Source organism: Lepus europaeus, chromosome 10 (assembly GCF_033115175.1).
Source record: "Lepus europaeus isolate LE1 chromosome 10, mLepTim1.pri, whole genome shotgun sequence".
Taxonomy (NCBI): Eukaryota; Metazoa; Chordata; class Mammalia; order Lagomorpha; family Leporidae; genus Lepus; species Lepus europaeus.
Genome location: NC_084836.1, coordinates 104,495,411 through 104,513,956, shown reverse-complemented (window position 1 = coordinate 104,513,956; position 18,546 = coordinate 104,495,411). Strand labels below are relative to the sequence as shown.

General features: G+C 56.6%; 2 protein-coding genes across 2 annotated transcripts in view; one reads left to right on the top strand and one right to left on the bottom strand.

Moving 5' to 3' along the window:
- Positions 1-1,647: 1,647 nt before the first annotated feature.
- On the top strand, positions 1,648-5,240 carry GHRH (growth hormone releasing hormone). The gene is made up of 4 exons (XM_062202554.1): positions 1,648-1,730; positions 1,948-2,052; positions 4,226-4,449; positions 5,152-5,240. The coding sequence occupies exons 1-4, from the start codon at positions 1,648-1,650 to the stop codon at positions 5,238-5,240; spliced, it is 501 nt and encodes a 166-aa protein (XP_062058538.1).
- A 7,289-nt stretch (positions 5,241-12,529) lies between these two features.
- The window catches only part of RPN2 (ribophorin II), a 60,130-nt gene continuing 54,113 nt past the window's right edge, over positions 12,530-18,546 (bottom strand). Inside the window, exons 15-17 of the mRNA XM_062204174.1 lie at positions 18,432-18,507; positions 16,462-16,591; positions 12,530-12,855 (exon numbers count right to left, since the gene is read on the bottom strand). Coding sequence (XP_062060158.1) covers positions 12,843-12,855; positions 16,462-16,591; positions 18,432-18,507 — 219 coding nt within the window. The 3' untranslated portion in view covers positions 12,530-12,842. The remainder of the gene's footprint in view (positions 12,856-16,461; positions 16,592-18,431; positions 18,508-18,546) is intronic.

Below are 18,546 nucleotides of genomic sequence, written 5' to 3'. Positions count from 1 at the left end.
CCCCCCGCATAGGAAACCCCACTTTCTGGAGGGGCAGCCTGCACAGGCTGGGAGCCGGGGGAGCCAGGGACTGCAGAGCCTTGGTCTGGGGACCGAGGCCCACGTCAGGTGTGAAATGCACCTGCGGGGCTCAGCCTGTGGGTGCAGGTGCAGGAGCTCAGGTGCCGCAGCAGGTGAGGGTGAAAGAGGCAGCCCTGGGACAGAGAGCAGGTTCTCGTCTTTTCTCCAGCCCCAGTCTTTACCAAAATAGTAGGGGCTCCACAGACATTCGCAGGATAAAAGGGATTTGGGCTTGAGAAAATGAGGAAAATGTCGTAATGATAAAACTGCCTGGCAAGAAGACAGATGAGCATGGAGGTAGTGAGCTCCCTGTCACTCACAGGCAACAAGTGCTCGCTGGAGCAGGAACTGGAGGACTGGAGGAGGGGACGGCGCCCTGGAGGGAGGGGCTGGCCACTGAGGCATGGACAGCTGCTCCCTCCAGCTCTGGAGGTGGGGAGGGGTCTCAGGCCTCCGTGAGCAATCCCTTGTGGGTCCTCCCTGGTGGTACGTGGCAGGCCTGGGCTGGTAAAGACCACAGGGTCTGCAGTTGGGAGGTGATGCCCTGGGAGCAAGGTGGCTGCCAGCGGTGTGGGGCCTGCCTGTGGGAAGGCTCCCCTGGGTGGGATGGGGGAGAAGGCAGGAGTCAGGGTCGTGGGGAAGGAGGGGGTGCTGCCCCTCTCTGGGGCTGCCTGGGCCTCTGGCTGGATCTGTGTCCCCGTGGAGATGTCCTGCTGAGACAGGGACGCCCAGTGGAGAGGCGGAGACCTGATTCCGAGGTGGCCCAGACCCCCAAGGCCAGCAGATTCCCCAGGGGGCAGGCGGAGGCAGCCCTCCTCTGACAGCAGAGCGCAGTGTAGCCGGCTCCTGGTTGCACATCCAGGACAGAAACTCCTCAGCGCATCTCAGCGTCTGCAGCCAGACCTGGGAGCTTTCTCCTTCCAGCTCCGCACAGAGGAAAAACAGGCGGGGCTGCCCTCCGAGGGGCTGCGCTGAGACCACCCTGGAGGTTTCCACAGCATTCCCTCAGGTGCCTCTTCTCACTCGACCGCCCCACAGACCTGGGGCAGGAGGTATCGTGACCGTCTCCATTTCAGGGTTAGGGAAAAGGAGGCCCAGGAGGGGGACACGTGGCGAGTGACGGCAGAGCCAGGCTTTGACCTCACACTTCTGGCTCAGAGCCGCTGCCGGCGCCCCACGGGCTGCAGGCGACTCCAGGGCTCTGAGGGAAGCTGCCTTCTCCTCCCGCATGCTTGCTGAGGCCTGATTCCACCTGGAGTGTCGGCAGCCGGGGCATTCCGCTCCCATCGTCGGTGTCCTGTTCAAGCCCTCTAAGGCTACCAGGTCGTTGTATAATGCCCATTTTACAGATGGAGAAAATGAAGTTGGCACCAATGACTGGCAGAGGCAGAACTTGAACCCGAGACAGTTTGTCTTCCAGAGTCCAGGGTCTTTTTCCTGCCCCACAGCATCCAAAGGATAAGGACCAAGGCTTGTGATGCAGTGGAGCCCAGGGCTGGGCCCCGGCAGCAAAGGGCACCCTGTGGCTGTGGCTGTGCCTGACCCTCCCTACCTGTTCTTTGGCAGGTGCTGCCCCACAGGGGAACGATGCCACTCTGGGTGTTGTTCTTTGTGCTCCTCACCATCAGCAGCAGCTCCCACTGCTCCCTGCCCCCCTCCACACCCGTTAGGTAAGCAGCACCCCCTACCACGGACGCCAGTTCCCCCCAGGCCATGCCTGCCGTGGCGGCAGGGTGGGGGGATGGGAGGATGCTGTTGGAGCCATCAGCTGGTGCACCCACCTTGTCACTGAGCTCGAGAGTCACCCAGGACAACAGAAGGGCCTTGCAGAGCCACGGTGAGCACGGGGCCCTGGCCATCCCTTGACCTCTGACCCCTGCCACACAGGATGCAGCGCTACGCAGACGCCATCTTCACTAACAGCTACCGGAAGGTGCTGGGCCAGCTATCTGCCCGCCAGCTGCTCCAGGACATCCTGAGCAGGCAGCAGGGGTAAGCCTGGGCTCTGCGCTCTCTCCCCTCCCCACTCCCGTGTGGCAGAGTGAGGCAGCTCCCACGCAGCGGGCCGGGGACCAGGCTTGGGGTCTTTCCTGGCCCAGTGCCTGTCATTGCCAGACTCCCCATAGCAGAGGCCCGGATGCCAGACCTCAGCTCCTCCGTCCCGGCTGCCTGCTCCTCCAGCCACGGCGCTCACTGCGCCACCCGGTCAGGACGGCTATAGACGTGCACAGTGCTGGGCACACGGCCAGCGTCAGCCGGGTTCTCGCCTTCCTATCTGATCTGGAATGACCCCAGCGAGCAGGCAGGGACTCCTACCTGCTTTTCGCAGGGCCCACGACAGCCAGCCGCTTAGGGACACACGAACAGAGAGGGGCGGAGCTGGCACCCCAAGGGCCTGGCTCCACAGCCTAAAATTCAAACATTTCTTAAAAATGCAATCACAGTAGAATGGATGTCCATACCTCCTTCCCTACGGTCAGCAATTCCTCACATTCTGTGTCTCCTTATCGACAGCTAGAGATCCACACGCACATTTATCATTACTGTCATCACCATTCATGCCGTACCAGCTGAGAGCACTGCCACCGTGACCCTTGACCCTCAGGAACTTCTGCACCTGTCTCGCAACACAGCCCCTTGTGCAATCACAGCAAATGATCACTTATATTCAAATTTCACCAACTGTCCCCAGAAGTCCCTTATAACAATCTCTTTTTAAAGATTTACTTATTCATTTGAAAAACAGAGTTGCACAGAGAGACAGATCCTCTATCCACTGGTTCATTCCCCATGTGGCCATAATGGCCAGGCCCAAGCCAGAAGCCAGGAGCTTCATCCCGGTCTCCCATGTGTGTGGCAGGGGCCCAAGCACCTGGGCCATCTTCTGCTGCTGCTTTCCCAGGCCACCAGCAGGGAGCAGGATTGGAAGTGAAGCAGCTGGGACTTGAACCAGAGCCCACATGGGATGCTGGTGCCATAGGTGGTGGCCTAAACCTCTGCACCACAATAGGTTTTTTTATTTTTTTCTTGATCCGGGATCCCACCCAGGATCATGGGCTCCTGTCAGCTGTCATGTTTCGTTTGTCTTCACGTGGAACAGTTCCTCTGTCCTCCGTGGGGTTGCCACCTTTGATGGGTGGAATGCCCCTGGACATGAACTTGCTGGCTGTGTCCTCAGGATTAGCCTCAGGCTGTGCGCTCACAAAATGTGCTTGTCTCGGCACCCCGCATCGGGCAGCACAGGACGTCGGCTCGTCCTGTGACCGGTGAGGACTTTGGTCACTGGCTGCTGCGGTCTCTGCCACATCTCTTCCCAGCCCAGGGCCTATTTTTCCCGTTGCAATTACGAACTTGTGGTGGGGGCGTTACACCTGCCTCTTCTCACTATACAGGCCAGGTCTTCAAAAACTACGGGAAATGTGTATCACGAATGCTCTGCGTGGATGTCGGGATTTTTTGCACCAAGATAAACTTACCTTTTCTTTCCATTTTAAGCGAGCTTTTGGGAGTGCCCTTGTACTCTGCCTCCCTCTGGCTGAGTCTAATTCAGAGGGGTAGGAGAGCCCACACCAGCTCCGGGGGTACTTCAAAAAGACCGTGGGAAAAGTGGAATTAAAAGATCAAGCTGGGGACAGGCGTTTGGCCTGGTGGTTGAGACACCACTTGGGACACTGGCAGCCCACGTTAGAGGGCCTGGGTTTGAGTCCTGGCTCCACTCCCAACTCCAGCTTCCCACTACGGCACGCCCTGGGAGGCAGCAGGTGTCAGTTCCTGCCACCCACGTGGGAGACCTTGGATTCAGTTCCCGGCTCCTGGCTTCCGCCTGGCCCAGCCCTGGGTGGTGTGTGCATCAGGGAAGTGAGCCAGCAGACTGGAGCGCACTCTCTCTTTCAAATAAGTTAGTATTTTTTAAATTTTTAAGGTAAGTGCATTTTGGAGTAAAAATTTTGAAATCCATGCATGATTGTTTCCCAATACACATGTTTTCATGAACTTTTTGAAGATCCCACACAGATGCATCAAAATCGATGTATTTTTAGCTCCATGGTCTGTTTGAAGTCCCCTCGTGTTGGAATAGGCACTAGGAGCCGCCCCCCCCCCCCCCCCCGCCTCGCCACATCGTGCCCAAATCGCAGCCTCCGTTTTTCTTTTCCTAACCTGCCAGAGACAGACACCAGGAGCCAGGAGCAAGAGGACGGCTTGGGCGCCAGGCGGAGCAGAAGTGGGCGGAGCAGAAGCGGGCAGCGCGGGAGAGCGTCCCCATGGCCCTGCCGCAGCACAGGTGGGGGTCGCCGCACGTGTCTGGGGCCCCAGAGACGCCCTTCTCCACAGCTGCCAGGAAGCGGCAAGAACTCCTTCCCCTCCACCAGGCACAGGGAGGACGACCTTGTGAGGCAGAGGCAGGGGAGCAAACGGCTGCCCGGCCCGCACCGCCTCCAAGGTCCCAGCTCCAGGGCGTCTCCCAGCTGAGCTTGGCCTCTGTGTGTCTGTCACTCACTCGATGGTGCTGGGGTGGGATCCAGAACCCTGAATGTTCCCAAGGGTCCCAGGGGACTCTGGTGTGGATGAAATGGGAGGGACGTGCCAGCCCTGGGTCCCCTGCCGGTGTCACAGAACCCAAAAGCCAGAGGCAGGCCGACCCTCCCCAGCCCCACGGCAGACACACTGACACGGCGGGACAGGCAGGCACCTGTCACCTCACGGCCCTCAGGTCCCCGCTGCAAGGCAGGGAAGAGCAGGCACGAGCTGTCCCATTTTACAGAAGAGGAAAAGTAAGGCAAAGGAGACGCGGCCACAGGCCCCAAGGCAGGGACTGCTGGGCCTCCAGCACAGCTGACTTTAGCACGGACGCCACCCAGGAGCTCGGGCAAGTCCCAGTACGACTCCACCAGGCCTATTCAGTGGGCCAGTTCCCCACAGCGCTCTGCACACACTTCCCCACCTTCTCCCAGCCTAATCCGCAGCACGGGAGCAGGGAGGGCAGAGTAGGGGCCAAGTGCGTGTGGCCGGCACCTGTGGGCGACTCCCCCCACCCCCACCCCCTCACGTCCACCCCCCCCCAGGCTGAGCCTTATTTTCTTTCTGCAACAGGGATTCCCAAGGTTGACGACTCCGCCCCGGGCTTTGGCTGCCTGCAGCCCAAACACATCCTGACCCACTTAATCCTGCTTCATGTCTGACCTGCTTTTTCCTTTGTAAATACAAATAAAATTCCCCCATCCTGGTCTGCACTTCAATCGTCTCTTACTCAACTGTCTGGGCTTCAGAGCCAGGCAGTCCCATCAGCCAGTCACCTACCTACCCTGGCTCAGAGCCATCTTCAACCACTGGTGTCCTGCTCACCCAGGAACAATACCATGTATGCATTCAACAAGCAACAACAGAGCACCTGCCAAGTGCTGGGAACTGCTTTTTTTTTTTTTTTTTAAAGTACTTAGCAATGTGTGTGTGTGTTTTAGATAGATTTATTTATTTGAAAGTCAGAGTTACACAGAGAAAGGAGAGGCAGAAAGAGAGAGGTCTTCCATCCGCCATCACCTGCAGTGTCGGCATCTCATATGGGCGCCAGTTCTAGTCTGAGCTGCTCCACTTCCAGTCCAGCTCTCTGCTATGGTCTGGGAAAGCAGTAGAAGATGGCTCAAGTCCTTGGGCCCCTGCACCTGCATGGGAGACCCAGAAGCTCCTGGCTCTGGATTGGCCCAGCTTTGGCCACTGCGGCCACTTGGGGAGTGAACCAGCAGATGCAAGACTTCTCTCTCTCTCTGCCTCTCTGTAACTCTGCCTTTCAAATAAATAATCTTCGGAAAAATTTAAAAAAAAAAATTACTCCAGGCATGGGGCGGGGGTGGGGGAGCAGAGCCGAAGGAGCCCCTAAGAGAACTCTGTGGGGGGGGGGGGGGGATGGGGGCAAGTGTGTGTGGCTGGAGGGAAGGCGGCTACTGTGCAGGTGTTAACAAACAGAACCTTAACAGACTGAGTTTTAAAGCCCCAGCTGGCTTTTATTAGAGATTTATGAACTCCTGCAGTGAGCCCCAGAGAGCTGAGCAGAGGGGGTGGGGCTGAAGAAGAAGCAGAGGCAGAGAATAAAACACACACTGTGGTCTTTTCAAAGTTATTCCCCTTCCAAGGTTAAAGCAAAGGGAGCTTCCTAGCCACAGATCAGGTAGACTGGGCCCCTTTTGAATGGCTGCTGCGAAATCCCCTGGTTTTTAAAACTGGCCCACTTAAAAAAAATTGTTTTATTTTCATTTTATGTGAAAGACAGGAGAGAGAATCTTCCATCTGTTGGCTCATTTCCCAGATGCCCTCAACAGCCAGGGCTGAGTCAGGTCGAAGTCAGGAGGCCAGAATTCCATCATGGTGGCAGGGAGCCAGGTGGCTCCCTCATGGTGGCAGGGAGCCGGGTATGTGAGCCATCACCGGCTGCCTCCCAGGGTGCGCGCTGGCAGGAAGCGGGGCTGGAAGCAGCGGAGCCAGGACACAAACGAGGCACTCTGGTGTGGGACAGGGCATCCCTGTGCCGACTCCTGCCCCCGGAACCCTGGGCACCCGGCACGCGTGGCTCCACTCTGCTCTGCTCCAGTCCAGGAGCTAAGCCCAAAACAGTGGCCTCCCGTACAGAGAGGACTGGGACCTCACCCCTGGTGAAGCCAGTGTGGTGGCCGAGCAACACAACCACACAGCATGACGTGACCTATGGTTAAAGTCACTCTGAGACTAGTCCTGGTTGGGGCGCCGGATTCTGTCCCGGTTGCCCCTCTTCCAGTCCAGCTCTCTGCTGTGGCCCAGGAGTGCAGTGGAGGATGGCTCAAGTGCTTGGGCCCTGCACCCCATGGGAGACCAGGAGAAGCACCTGGCTCCTGGCTTCGGATCAGCGAGACCTGCCGGCCGCAGCGGCCATTGGAGGGTGAACCAACGGCAAAAAGGAAGACCTTTCTCTCTGTCTCTCTCTCTCACTATCCACTCTGCCTGTCAAAAAAAAAAAAAAAGTCACTCTGAGATAGAGCCAAATGCTGGAAACAGGCAGTGTAGCAGCCAATTGCTGGGCAGGTGTGGGGATGGAGCGGGGACCAGGAAGGACTCTGGGGCCCAGCCATTGAGACACAACTTGGCTACCAGCATCCCGTGCTGGAGTCCCTGGGCTGGAGTCCTGCCTGGCTCCATTTCTGACCCAGCTTCCCGCTCAGGCAGTCTTGGGAGGCAGCAGGCGATGACTCATACGTGGGCCCCCGCCTCCCACAGGAAAGACCCCCATTCAGTTTCTGGCTTCTGGCTGTGGCCTGGCCTAGCCCGAGCCCCGGCAGCTACAGGCATCTGGAGAGCAATCCAGTGGAGATCTCTCTCGCCTTGCCTTTCAGTTTTAAAATGATAAAATTGAAAACAAAAAAAGTGTGTATTTTACTGTAAATCAGTTACACCTAAAAAACTGACAACAGTGAAACATCTGGACGCTGGGAACTGCAGAGAGAATGCAGCAATCCAGATGCTGTCACCAGGGACTGGAATGTGACCCAAGGCCCAAGGGCTTGGCCACCAGGTGTCCCGGCTCCCAGCCCCAGAGCCCTGATGCCAGCCAGCTCTTGGGGCTGTAGGGCGAGTGTGGCTCCAGTCAATGAGAACAGCGGGGAAACAAAAACCCCCTGTGGGGCCGGCCCTCCATTGAGGGTAGCTCCACTTCCACAAGGCTGAATGGGCAACCCCAGACCACCCCCTCACCCTGGCCCCACCTGCTCCCCCCTTACTTGGCCTGTCCTGGACACACTAACTTGCAGAGTATTTGGCGCTGGAGCCCGCTGCTGCTCATGCTGCCAAGGGGAGGCTGTTCTAGAGGGAAAGCCACCAGGGCGCTGAGTTGGCACCCACACGACCGAGCCCTCCCGGGGGACCTGTTAGGGAAATGGTACAGTCTTATTGATGGTGCGATCTACACGCTGACAACATCCTAGGCTCTAGCCCCTGCCGCCATTGCTGGAAGCCAGGTGGCCACATGGCCCAACCACCAGTGTCAGCTCCACCCTCATGCTAATGAGATTCGCTGCTCCTACTTCTCTACTCGCCCCCGGCAAAGTTTTAAAAGGCCCTGCTCCTGAACAGGTAGCTCGCTCTCTCCATCTCCTGATCTCTTACACTCTCCTTCTCTCCTTTTCCCTCCAATCTGCTGGATTTCCCCCAATAAACCCTTTCCTTTACTCCGGTGTTTGGTGTGTTTTGTGGTGGCCTTACAGGGCCTACCTGACACCATTTTTCCCCTAAAGAAAGCTCTAATCAATGGGGACCTGTCAACTGTTAACGATGATCTCTTAAGCTCACATTAACATCCCATTCACAAAAGGCTTCGGGAGGAAGGCAGGGCCTGGTGGCTCAGGCCCTACAGCTGGGAGGCAGCCCAGCAGAGCACTGGGCGGGGGTGGGGGAAGTGGGAGGAGTGGGAGGGGAGCAGTGCCCTCGTGTTACCTTAAGGCCAAGAAATGCAGGCTGAGGACCACGTGACTTAACTAACAGGCAAATGTGGACCTGGTACCAACTGCCTAGCAGGCTCCTGCTACCACCACCCAGAAAATAGCGATGCTAACAATACAGACACGCCTCGATTTACTGTGGGTTATGTCCTCGTAAACCTGCCGTAAGCTGAAAATATCTGAGGACAAAAATGCATTTAACAGACCTAAGCTCGTGGACCTCGTGGCTTAGCCTGGCCTCGCCACACGTGGATTGGCTGACAGCTGGGCAGGAGCAGGCACCACAAGGCTGCGTCCGTAACAGTGTTACACGTTCTCACTGAGTACCCACAGGCATGGAAGCCAGAGTGGTGGTGTGGGTACTTGGACACTTGGGGTGTGGGTTCCACGAATGATTATGGTTTCTGCAGCGCCAGTCAAACCGCGTGGCATAGGCTGTCTGCACTCAAGGGGGCATCGGGGGCTGTGACCTCCTCTAACCCTGAGAAAGCCCAGGGGTGTTATCCCCAGAGTGGTAGAGAGGTGCCCGGGGACACACAGCCTGGCAGGCCAACGCGGGTCCCAGAGGGCAGCCAGGCCCAGGCACTACTGCGGTGGGCAGCAAGTGGTAGGAGAGGGGGTGCAGTCAGCCCCCCCGGCTCCTGGACGCTATGGCAACCACATCCTTCCCCTGCAGTTTGCCGCAGAGCCGAGTCCCTCGGAGGCTTCACCCAGTGGGCAGGGCTGGCACACAGCATCAGTCTCTGCTATGTCCCAACACAAACCCCAAGTGGCTTACCATTGGCCACTGGTCCCCAAAGAAGCGCTAGCCCCTCTGCCACAGCCTACCAGAGCTGAATTCATCGGGGCTTCTCCTACCTCACCCGAGGCCACTCTTCTCCTTGGTACGCTTACCTCAGGCCCTTTGTACACGTTGATGCTCCGCCTAAGCACCTTTTGTCTTCGGGTCTCAGCTTAGCTTCCCTAAGCCCTTTAGGTTGAAGCTGCTTCCTTCGTGAACATCCACAGTCCCCGCCCCATTCCTGCCTTGTGTTTCCTTCCAGACTCTAAGTGGATGAGGGCTGGGCCTGCACCTGTCCTGATCCCTGCCGTAGCTCCGGACACAGCAGGGAGGCTGGCACAGGGCACACGCTTGCTCTCTCGGGGTCTGCAGGCCAGTCCTGACCCGGCCTCGGTACCCTTGAGCTTTGCCAGCACCTTGTCTTGGCAGACTGCCCTTGATCTCCAGTGATGAGGAGCCAGGACCCTCTGCACCTCCGTTCTCAAGCTCCACTATGCGTCTGCACACTGCACACTGCCCATCAGGCCTCAGCCAGGCTGGTTTCCAAGCCCGTGCAGGGGCGGGCACAGGCAATGGAGGCTCCAGGGAAATGGGCTCCCCAGCTCTGCCCCTTCCTTCCCAGTGAGCTGCTGGGATCGGGCACACCAAGCAGGGACGCTAGGAGACACCCAAGAGCAACAGGCAGCCGACACTGTCCTTTCCCCTGGAGCGGATGAGAAACTACACTGGAGAAGCAGGGAGCCCACGGGCGCAGGCCTACAGGTTCCGGGAAGGGATGGAAGGAGCCAAGGGGCAGGTGGAGCAGCATGAGCTGTCTGTCAAGTGCACACCTTCGGGGGGCAGGGCTGTGACGCAAAGGGAGGAGCTGCACTCAGAAATCAGCCCCAAGGTTGACAGCTCTACTCATCTTTTTCAAAAGAATCCAGAATCCAAAACCCTAAACCCCGATTTTTCTCTCAATTTTTAAATGTTGCCAATTAACTCAGGGGGCAGGTGTTGCGGTGCAGCAGGTTAGGTCGCACCCTGCAATGCTGCCGTCCCATGTGGGCACCAATCCGAGTCCTGGCTGCTCGGCTTGTTTCCGCTCCCTTCCCACCTTGGAGGCGTCCCTGAAGATGGCCAGGTCGTCCCCCCACCTGCAGACTCCCGCTCAGAGCTGGTCCAGATGGGCAGACGCTTAGGATACCACATCCCATATCAGGTGCTTGCGTTTGGGTCCCAGGTCCACTCCCGATGCCAGCTTTCCCTAATGTACACCCTGCGAGGGAACAGATGATGGCTCAAGTCCTTAGGTCCCTGCCACTCACACAGGAGAATGGGACTAAGATCCAGGGCCCTGGCTTCAACCCGGTCTGGCACCTGCTGAGGGTATTTTAGGGAGTGAACCCGTGGGTGGAAGATTTGTCTACCTTTCAAATGAAAAATTAAAACAAAACAAAAACTAGCCAAGTTCTAAGATCTTCTTTCCCTTGCCCACCATCAAAATCCCAATTCCCTGGCTGATGTAAAGTCCAGTGAGGTTGGAAACAACTGAGATCACTTCTACCCCTCAACACACAACAAATGCCGTGAGGATCACCTGACTCCCTCAGTCAGCTGGCTGCTTGTTTCAGCTAACAGCACTAGAGGCTGTGAGCCATAGCACGTGAGGGGGCCACTCAGGAAACACGCCAGGCGCAAGGCAGCTACTGTTCCTCCCTTTTCTAAAAGCTACAAAGGTTCACACGAGTTCAGCTACTTGCCCAAGGTCCACCCTGGTGAAGTGGCAAGCACAGGTTTGCCCAACGCTGGAGTCTATACTATTAGCCTCAAGTGGTGGTGGTCCTGGGACCCCCAATTCAAAGGGAGCATCTTGAGACGGGAAGTCCATCTCACTCTTGGGGCCTGGAATAACTCCAGTGGTCAGGGCCACAGTTAGAAATTTATGTCTCCAAAATTCCTGAGTGTGGTGGAATGAGAAGGCCATGCCAAGATGGCCGCTGGCAAGCGAGCATCAGTTACTCAGGAAGGGCTTTGGAAACCCCCTGGGAAACCACCTGGCAGCGGAGCCTGCCTGGCAACAGGCTGTAATTGGTTAGGGCATAAACCACTCCTTGACCGGACTGGCTGCCTCGGCTCTATAAGCTGCTGTACCAACTGAAACAAACGAGTCTGCAGGCTGCTCGCCTCTGGCCCGCTTTCACCCGACTGCCAGGGTCTGTGTGGTGACTCAGCACCTCTTGCCCGCACTGCGCTCCTCTTCTCAGAACGAATCCACAGCAACACCTGGGGAAACTCCATCTCCTAGGCGGACAGCATTAAGAGGTGGGGGTTGGGGGTGATCGGGTCACAGGGGCCATGCCCTTGTAAAGGGGTCAGTCTGTATAAAATGGCTTGAGAAACTAGCTCACCCCTTTTTGCCCTTCTGCCTCTTCTGCCCAGAGAGGACACTGAGATGTTGGTGTCCTTGGGGAGGAACTGGCCCCCACCAGATGCTGAACCTGCGGGTGCTTGGCTGGGGCTTGCACACCCTAGGTTGGGGAGAAATACATCTCCATTGCTTACAAAATACCCAGGATGTGGTTCGTTACAGCAGCAGGAAGACTGACCAGACAACCCCTCCCCTCCCTACTGCTCCCCAGGCTACACTCGGAAGGCAGGAGCTGGGAGCAGGTCTGAGCTGCTACACCAAGAGGGGCCTTCGATTCCAAGAGGAAGGCAAGGGTTTGGCCTCTTGGTTAAGACACCCACGGCCCACATTGGACTACCAGGTTCAATACCTGGCTCCGACTCCTAATTCCAGCCCCCTGCTAACGCAGACCCTGGGAGGCAGTGGTGATGGCTTGAGTCACTAGGTTCCTGACACCTATGTGGGAGACCCATATTGCGTTCCTGGCTCTCAACTTAGGCCTTGGCCCAGCCTTGGCTACTACGGGCATTGGAGGAATCCATCAGTCGGTAGGAGGGTTCTGTCTCTCAGAGGGAAACAAGAAAGAGGGAGACACCAACAGAGCTCCTATGCAGGCAGCTGGCACCCGGTGCTGGGCAAGAAAGGGAGAGAAAGGAAGCTGGCTTTTCCAGGCAACCTCAGTGCTGCCAGGAAGGGACGAGCGTGACCACAGTACACAGCACTGGAGAAACATCCTGGTCACTGTGTCAACACCCAGGTCCCAACCAGGTCCTCCTGCTTGACTCCCAAGGATCCCGCCGCCCCGCACATCCTGGGAAAAGCTCGCAAGCAGGCCTCTGCTCCCGTTATCTTTCTCTTTATTCCAAAACAGTTAAAGACACATTTCGGCTTTCAAATGCAACATCTGGGAAGTGAGGAATATTCACAGCATCCTGCTAGGGCGTCATGCCAAAGAAACAGACTATCTGGGCTCACAGGTATCTGCTCTGTGCTGGGGAAAACTGAAAAACAACAAGCACAAGTATAACCACAATCTCCACGTGTCTCTCTTTAAATAAAGGGTTTGCATTCCTCTTTACACACTGTGAATTGCTCTCAACTCCGTTTCTCAACATTCACTTCAGTTTTTGTAATTTCCATCCTTTTTCTGGAACTAATGCGCTGTTCTGAAAGAAAACGCAGACAAACACAAAATTATTAAAGGTTTCAAACCCCACTGGGAGTGACACAGAGATTGAGGCGCTATCCCACTGTGAGCTCCCACTCGAAGGGGAGATGCAGCGCCCTCTCATTTCACAGAAGGACGGGACACAGCCAGGTCACGACTCACATCAGAGGTACACTGGATGAGGACTGGAAGCAGCGTGTGAACATGCGAGCACGGGTAAGTCCAGGCACACCTTTCACAGTGCAAGGCCTAAGACAGGCACTCGCAGCTTGACCACCAGAGGAAGTTTAGACAAAGTTCACCTTCCGTCTCCCGGACGGCAGATCTGCCAACTCACACCTGGCCACCAACGCGGCCTGGAGGCTGACATCCCAGCATGCGGCATGGCAGCCTGTGCCGTACTCCCACCCTGGAAATGGATGATTCTTGAAAACAGGACTTGGCCCACAGAGAAATTTCCAGAGCAGAGAATAACTCCTCTATTTCCTCTAACCCCATCTGCCCATCCCTAGGCAGTGATGGGGAAACGCAGAAGCGAAAATGATCACATAGATGGATGCTGGGCACCAGGCTGGGCCCCAGTCTGGGCAGGAACAGCAGCAGACGACTGAGCCAAGCAGGCTGTGTACAGAGGCTGGAGCCAAGACACTCACACCCTTCAGCAGCAAACAGACCCCATGCCGAGGGCTTGGATGCTGACGACACAGTGCCCATGGCAGGCTCCAAACCAATGAACAAACCTGTCCCCAGGGGCATGGTCTCACATGGAACTAACCCTGAGAGCTGCAGCATGTGCCCTAGTCCCTGGCCGACGTGCAGTGGTCCCTGTCACTCGGATGTGTGTACCAGAACTCCCCTGCAGAAGAGCCAGCACGAGCATGAACTGCGAACAGCAGAGGGAGAGGGGGAGCGGCCCGCGGCCCTCCATGCTAAGCAGTCAGGCCCCACGCTGGGCCTGCGCCAATCAGTGTCTTCAGAGCGCCAGCTCTCAGCTCCCGGGGCGAACCCTCAACCCTCAAGAGCCTCAGAAAGTCCCAAATGTCTCAGAGGTCGAGGGACCGCCTCTCACTAGGGTCTGGTGGTATAGGTTGTACTCCCTAAACATGTGGGAAAAAACAATCAGTCCTTGGCTGTTTCAAACATTTAGCAGAGCGCTGGTTCCGAAAGCAAATCTCAGACAGAGCAGCCATAATTAGGACGAAAGTGAATGGGTATGGGCTGGGCAGAGAGCACCAGCTGCAAAGTGGGCGCGTCGGCACCCTGCAGGCCACACAGTGACCGCAGCTTTCCAAGGTTCACAGAATGACATGCCAAGAAGGGTGTTTTACTGCACAGAAACGACGCCTCAGTTAAACCCGAGAAAACCAAAGCAAAGCCAACGCTGAGGACAGGCGACCCAGCTTCCGCTCACACCGCAGCAAAAAGGCTGCAAATCCTCGCTTCGGCTGCTCCCCCCTATTTCCAGAGGACCACAAATCTGAAGAACCCGCTGCTTCGGCAGGGAAAGCCACTTGCAAGGCAAAGGGATACAGGAGAGCACGACTCGAAAATTCAAGCCTAGCGCGGGGCCAGCAAACTGTCTGGATCCTTCCCGGAAGCTCGTGCTGACCCCTGGGCCAGAGGAGCAGACGGGCTGTGAGCCAGGCCCGCCCCCCACTTCCTCTTTCACCTCCACCCTGGGATGAACACCTGGCGAGGGTGAGCGAGAGCTTGCCCACAGTGGGAGCAGTCCGGGCCGCACCGGAGGCGAGGAAGTGGATTCTGAGACTGCCTTCGATCAGTTCTTCCTCACTCGGAGCCTCACCAACCTTCACTGTTGGGCCCAACCGAGATCCTTGATACAGAAAGGCCTGGAGACAGTGACAGGTGTGCCAGGATTTGCCGTGGGCCCATCACTGAATGGGCTGAAATGGTCTGAATGGGGTCCCCTTCAAAGAAGTCCCAGTTGGACTTGTCTTACCACCCTCAACTCCACACTCCCATACACAGAGAGAGGCCTCTGGCTGTGTGTGCCCCACGGGATGCTGGGAGTTCGGAGTCTTACACCGTCGAAGCCCAGCACACATGGCTCCCCAGGCACAGCTGCCCCATGGGCTGGGCTCATGCAGGAAGCTTCCGTCCTGCTCCAGTCATGGCCCCAGCCGGCAAGCTGGAAAACAGCCTTAGAGTGCAGATGTGGCTCAGGGAGGGCTGGGGAGGAAGTGGACTGAACACGGAGAGCAACAGACATGCGTGAGGCGGACAGGATGGGATGGGGCCCTGTGCTGGGACGCACTCGCCCTTCCTCTTTACCGTAGTGTCCTATATTTTGCCAATCTACTGCTCTGCTCTGCAGCGATCCTGCCAAAGGAAAGACGGGTTGAGAATCAAGAAAGGACAGTGAGGGGGCGTAAGCTGAGGAAGGACAGGGCTTCTGTGGGGGCCCGGGGCCCACAGGGCACAGCTGGTTCTAGGACGGCCCTTCGCAGGCAGTCACAGACCTTTCTGTCCTCCCAGAAAGCGCACCCAGCTTGACCATTCTAGCTTAGGAAGCCCTGCTAGGCAGGAGCTAAATCAGATGGCTTCTCCTCCACTCTGTCCTTGACTGTCTTCATCTTAGGTGAGCAACTTGCAGAAAAGAGAATGGAGAAGAACACAGCAGTTTGGTTCCCCAGGGCCCAGCTTGCTGCAAGGGAACAAGGCTCTGCTCTGCAAAAGCAGCCGAGTTCCCAGAGGCGCTGCACAGCCGCCAAGGAAGGGCTGCGAGGGGCAGGAACCGGAACCAGCTGCCGCTGCCGCTGCCGCGGGAGGCCCCGGCGGGGCCTGTATGACACAGGGAAGCCCAGGAGCATGCTGGGGCCAGCTCTCCAGGGCGAGGCCCTCAGAAGGCTCACCATGGACTCAGCTGGGGGGGAGCTGCGCGCTTCGCCCGCCCAGTCCTGGGCTCCCTGACAAAGCCACCTCCTGCTGTGAGCGGCCAAGCGCCTGCCACTCAGCTACCCCTCCCGGCATGGAGAAAGCACGGCATGTCTGAAAACGATCCCTTCAAAGGTGAAAGCAACTCTGACCTTTTCTTCCTGGCCTTTGCGTGGCTGACATCACCCCAGTTCTAATAAAGTCAAATCAATGAGAAGCACCTATGTGACATTTACATTTGCCTTCAATGCTGTTTCAAAAGGCGAGCTGCCAGCGAGCTGCCACCCTGCAGGCCTGGCCATCTGAAGGCCTCTCAGGTCGCTGGCCTGGGGCAGGGGTGCTCTGAGCGCCTGGCCTAGGAGGAAGAGCTCCGTGCTGGGGGGGCCCTCGGGGCATGGGAGGGAGCAGGGTTCTCCTGACAGCGAGAACGTTCACAAGCAGCAAATGAACCACTTCCACCACTTATTCTAAGCCATTCCAATCTGCATTGAGCCACGACTTCCCTTTCTTTCCAAGGTGTAGGGACACACAGTATCACTACAGTTTTAATCATTAAGGCCCATTTCTGACTCTGTCTTAGGGTCTCTGTGTCAGGATGCCCTTAGGCACACGAATCATTCTGTCACACACCCTTGTTTAAAGAGCTGGGCAGTGTGGACACGGTTATTCTAAATCCCAGTCTGGGGCCCCAGCCTAGCCCCGGCCTTACCTCTTGACTGCCTGCTGGGCCAGCATCCGATTGCCAGCCAGGAACGTCACGCTGCCCAAGATGGCCAGGTATTTCAGGGTCTGGAACATGTTGAGCTGAGTCCAGTAGACATACATGAGTCCCAGCATAGCTACAAGAAGAGGTATCACGGTATCCAGTTAGAGGAAACGGGGACGGGCCCTGGGGCGGCGGAGACAAGCAGCGACTGCTGGAAATGCAAAGGCCTTTATTTCTCGACCAGCGCCGGCCCCTCGTGTTCCTTTAATCTGATGCCTCAAAGCGAATAACCCAACACACTTGCTCCTCAGCTTTTGCGACAGAGAAACCCAGAGGCGAGAGTCAGACTGCAGCTACTTGGTCTCGTTCCATGTTCCTACTCACAGCTAGGAGGTCTCTGCCTCTTGACTGCAGAGTTTGTTTCTCCTTTGTTTAGAGCTTTAGTGTTATATTTGGGATGCATTCGACTTTTCAATAAAATGAAACTCAAATCTGACATCCTAGTGTTAAGCTGTGTTCAATTGCCTTCTCTGCCTTGACCGTCCTTCATGAAAGCATACGGGCTATCTATCAGCGGTGCCTTTTTATTAAAAACACGTTAAGGATAAATTGCCACTAGGAAGGGGGCAAGAACTGGGAGGAAGTGAAAAGGGCTCAGAGGCCAGTGCCACGGCTCACTAGGCTAATCCTCCGCCTGCGGCGCCGGCACACCAGGTTCTAGTCCCGGTCGGGGTGCCAGATTCTGCCCCGGTTGCCCCTCTTCCAGCTCTCTGCTATGGCCCGGGAAGGCAGTGGAGGATGGCCCAAGTCCTTGGGCCCTGCACCCGCATGGGAGACCAGGAGGAAGCACCTGGCTCCTGGCTTTGGATCAGCGCAGCGCGCCGGCTTCAGCAGCCATTTGGGGGCTGAACCAACAGAAAAGGAAGACCTTTCTCTCTGTCTCTCTCACTATGCACTCTGCCTGTCAAAAAAAAAAAAAAAAAAAAAAAAAGGGCTCAGAGCTAGGCACCCAGAGTCTTGAGTTCTGGTTCAGCTTCTGCCCTTTCTGGCTGCTTAATTTCTGAGTCCAAATTCTCTCAGCTGTCAAACAGGAACACAATTCCTGCTCCAGTTACCTGACCAGGGCTGTGACAGTCAAGCCCACACAACACAGATTTATATTCAGGCTCTGTTCCTGCTCTGACCCAGGAGGGCCACCGTTCAAATCCAGTAACCGCACTGCAGAGCAAGGCCAGCCTGCCAGTCCTGCCCCGGGATGACAGATGAACTGCAGTGGGGGCGCGGGGCAGCTTTGAGATCAGGGACCACTGTGATCATGTGACCCAAGCTACAGACTATCCCCAGAAACACACACACACACACACACACTCGCCAAGAACCTCAGGGACTACCCGGCCTGGACCCCTCCAACTCCGTCTACTCTGACACACGGAGGGCGACTCCCGAAGGAGGCCAAGCCTCTAAAACACAGGGGAGTTGGTGAAGTGCTCCGATCTGACTGTCAGGGTCTTGGGGATGCTGGCTTGAGGGTTTTCTGTCTTACCAGGTTCAGGTGCTTACATTCTAAGTTCTCAGAACAACGTAGGCTAGCGCAACTGACAGTGGAAGGGACTGTCCTCTCTTGCTGGGCAGAAAGACCTATGAACACCGACGCGGTGTGGGGAAACCTCTGGAAACGGCACTAAGGTGCCTCATCTGGGAAGACGGCCCAGTGTCCAAGTGTGCTCTATGAGTGATCTCTGGAAATGAGCGAGGCTATTACACAGCAGCCTAGGACGCCGCCCCCAGTATAATGACAGCTGTTCTAAGTTGATGGGCCCTACAGGCTTATCATCCTATTAACTGGCCAAAGAGCCAGCAGGAAGAGGAAAATGTTATGCTATTAAGTCATTATAGTTAATAGGCTGTGGTTCCGCGTGGGCAGGCTAAGTGTCAGAGGAGGCTGGATGGCGTCAGCAGCCAGGGGCACTTACCAGCATGTCCCAGGTGAAAGATAATCGTGCTAGGAGCAAAGGTGAAGTTGGAGATGTTGGCACCAATCCGAATCCACTGAACGATGGGAAGAAATGAATTAAAAAGACATCAGAA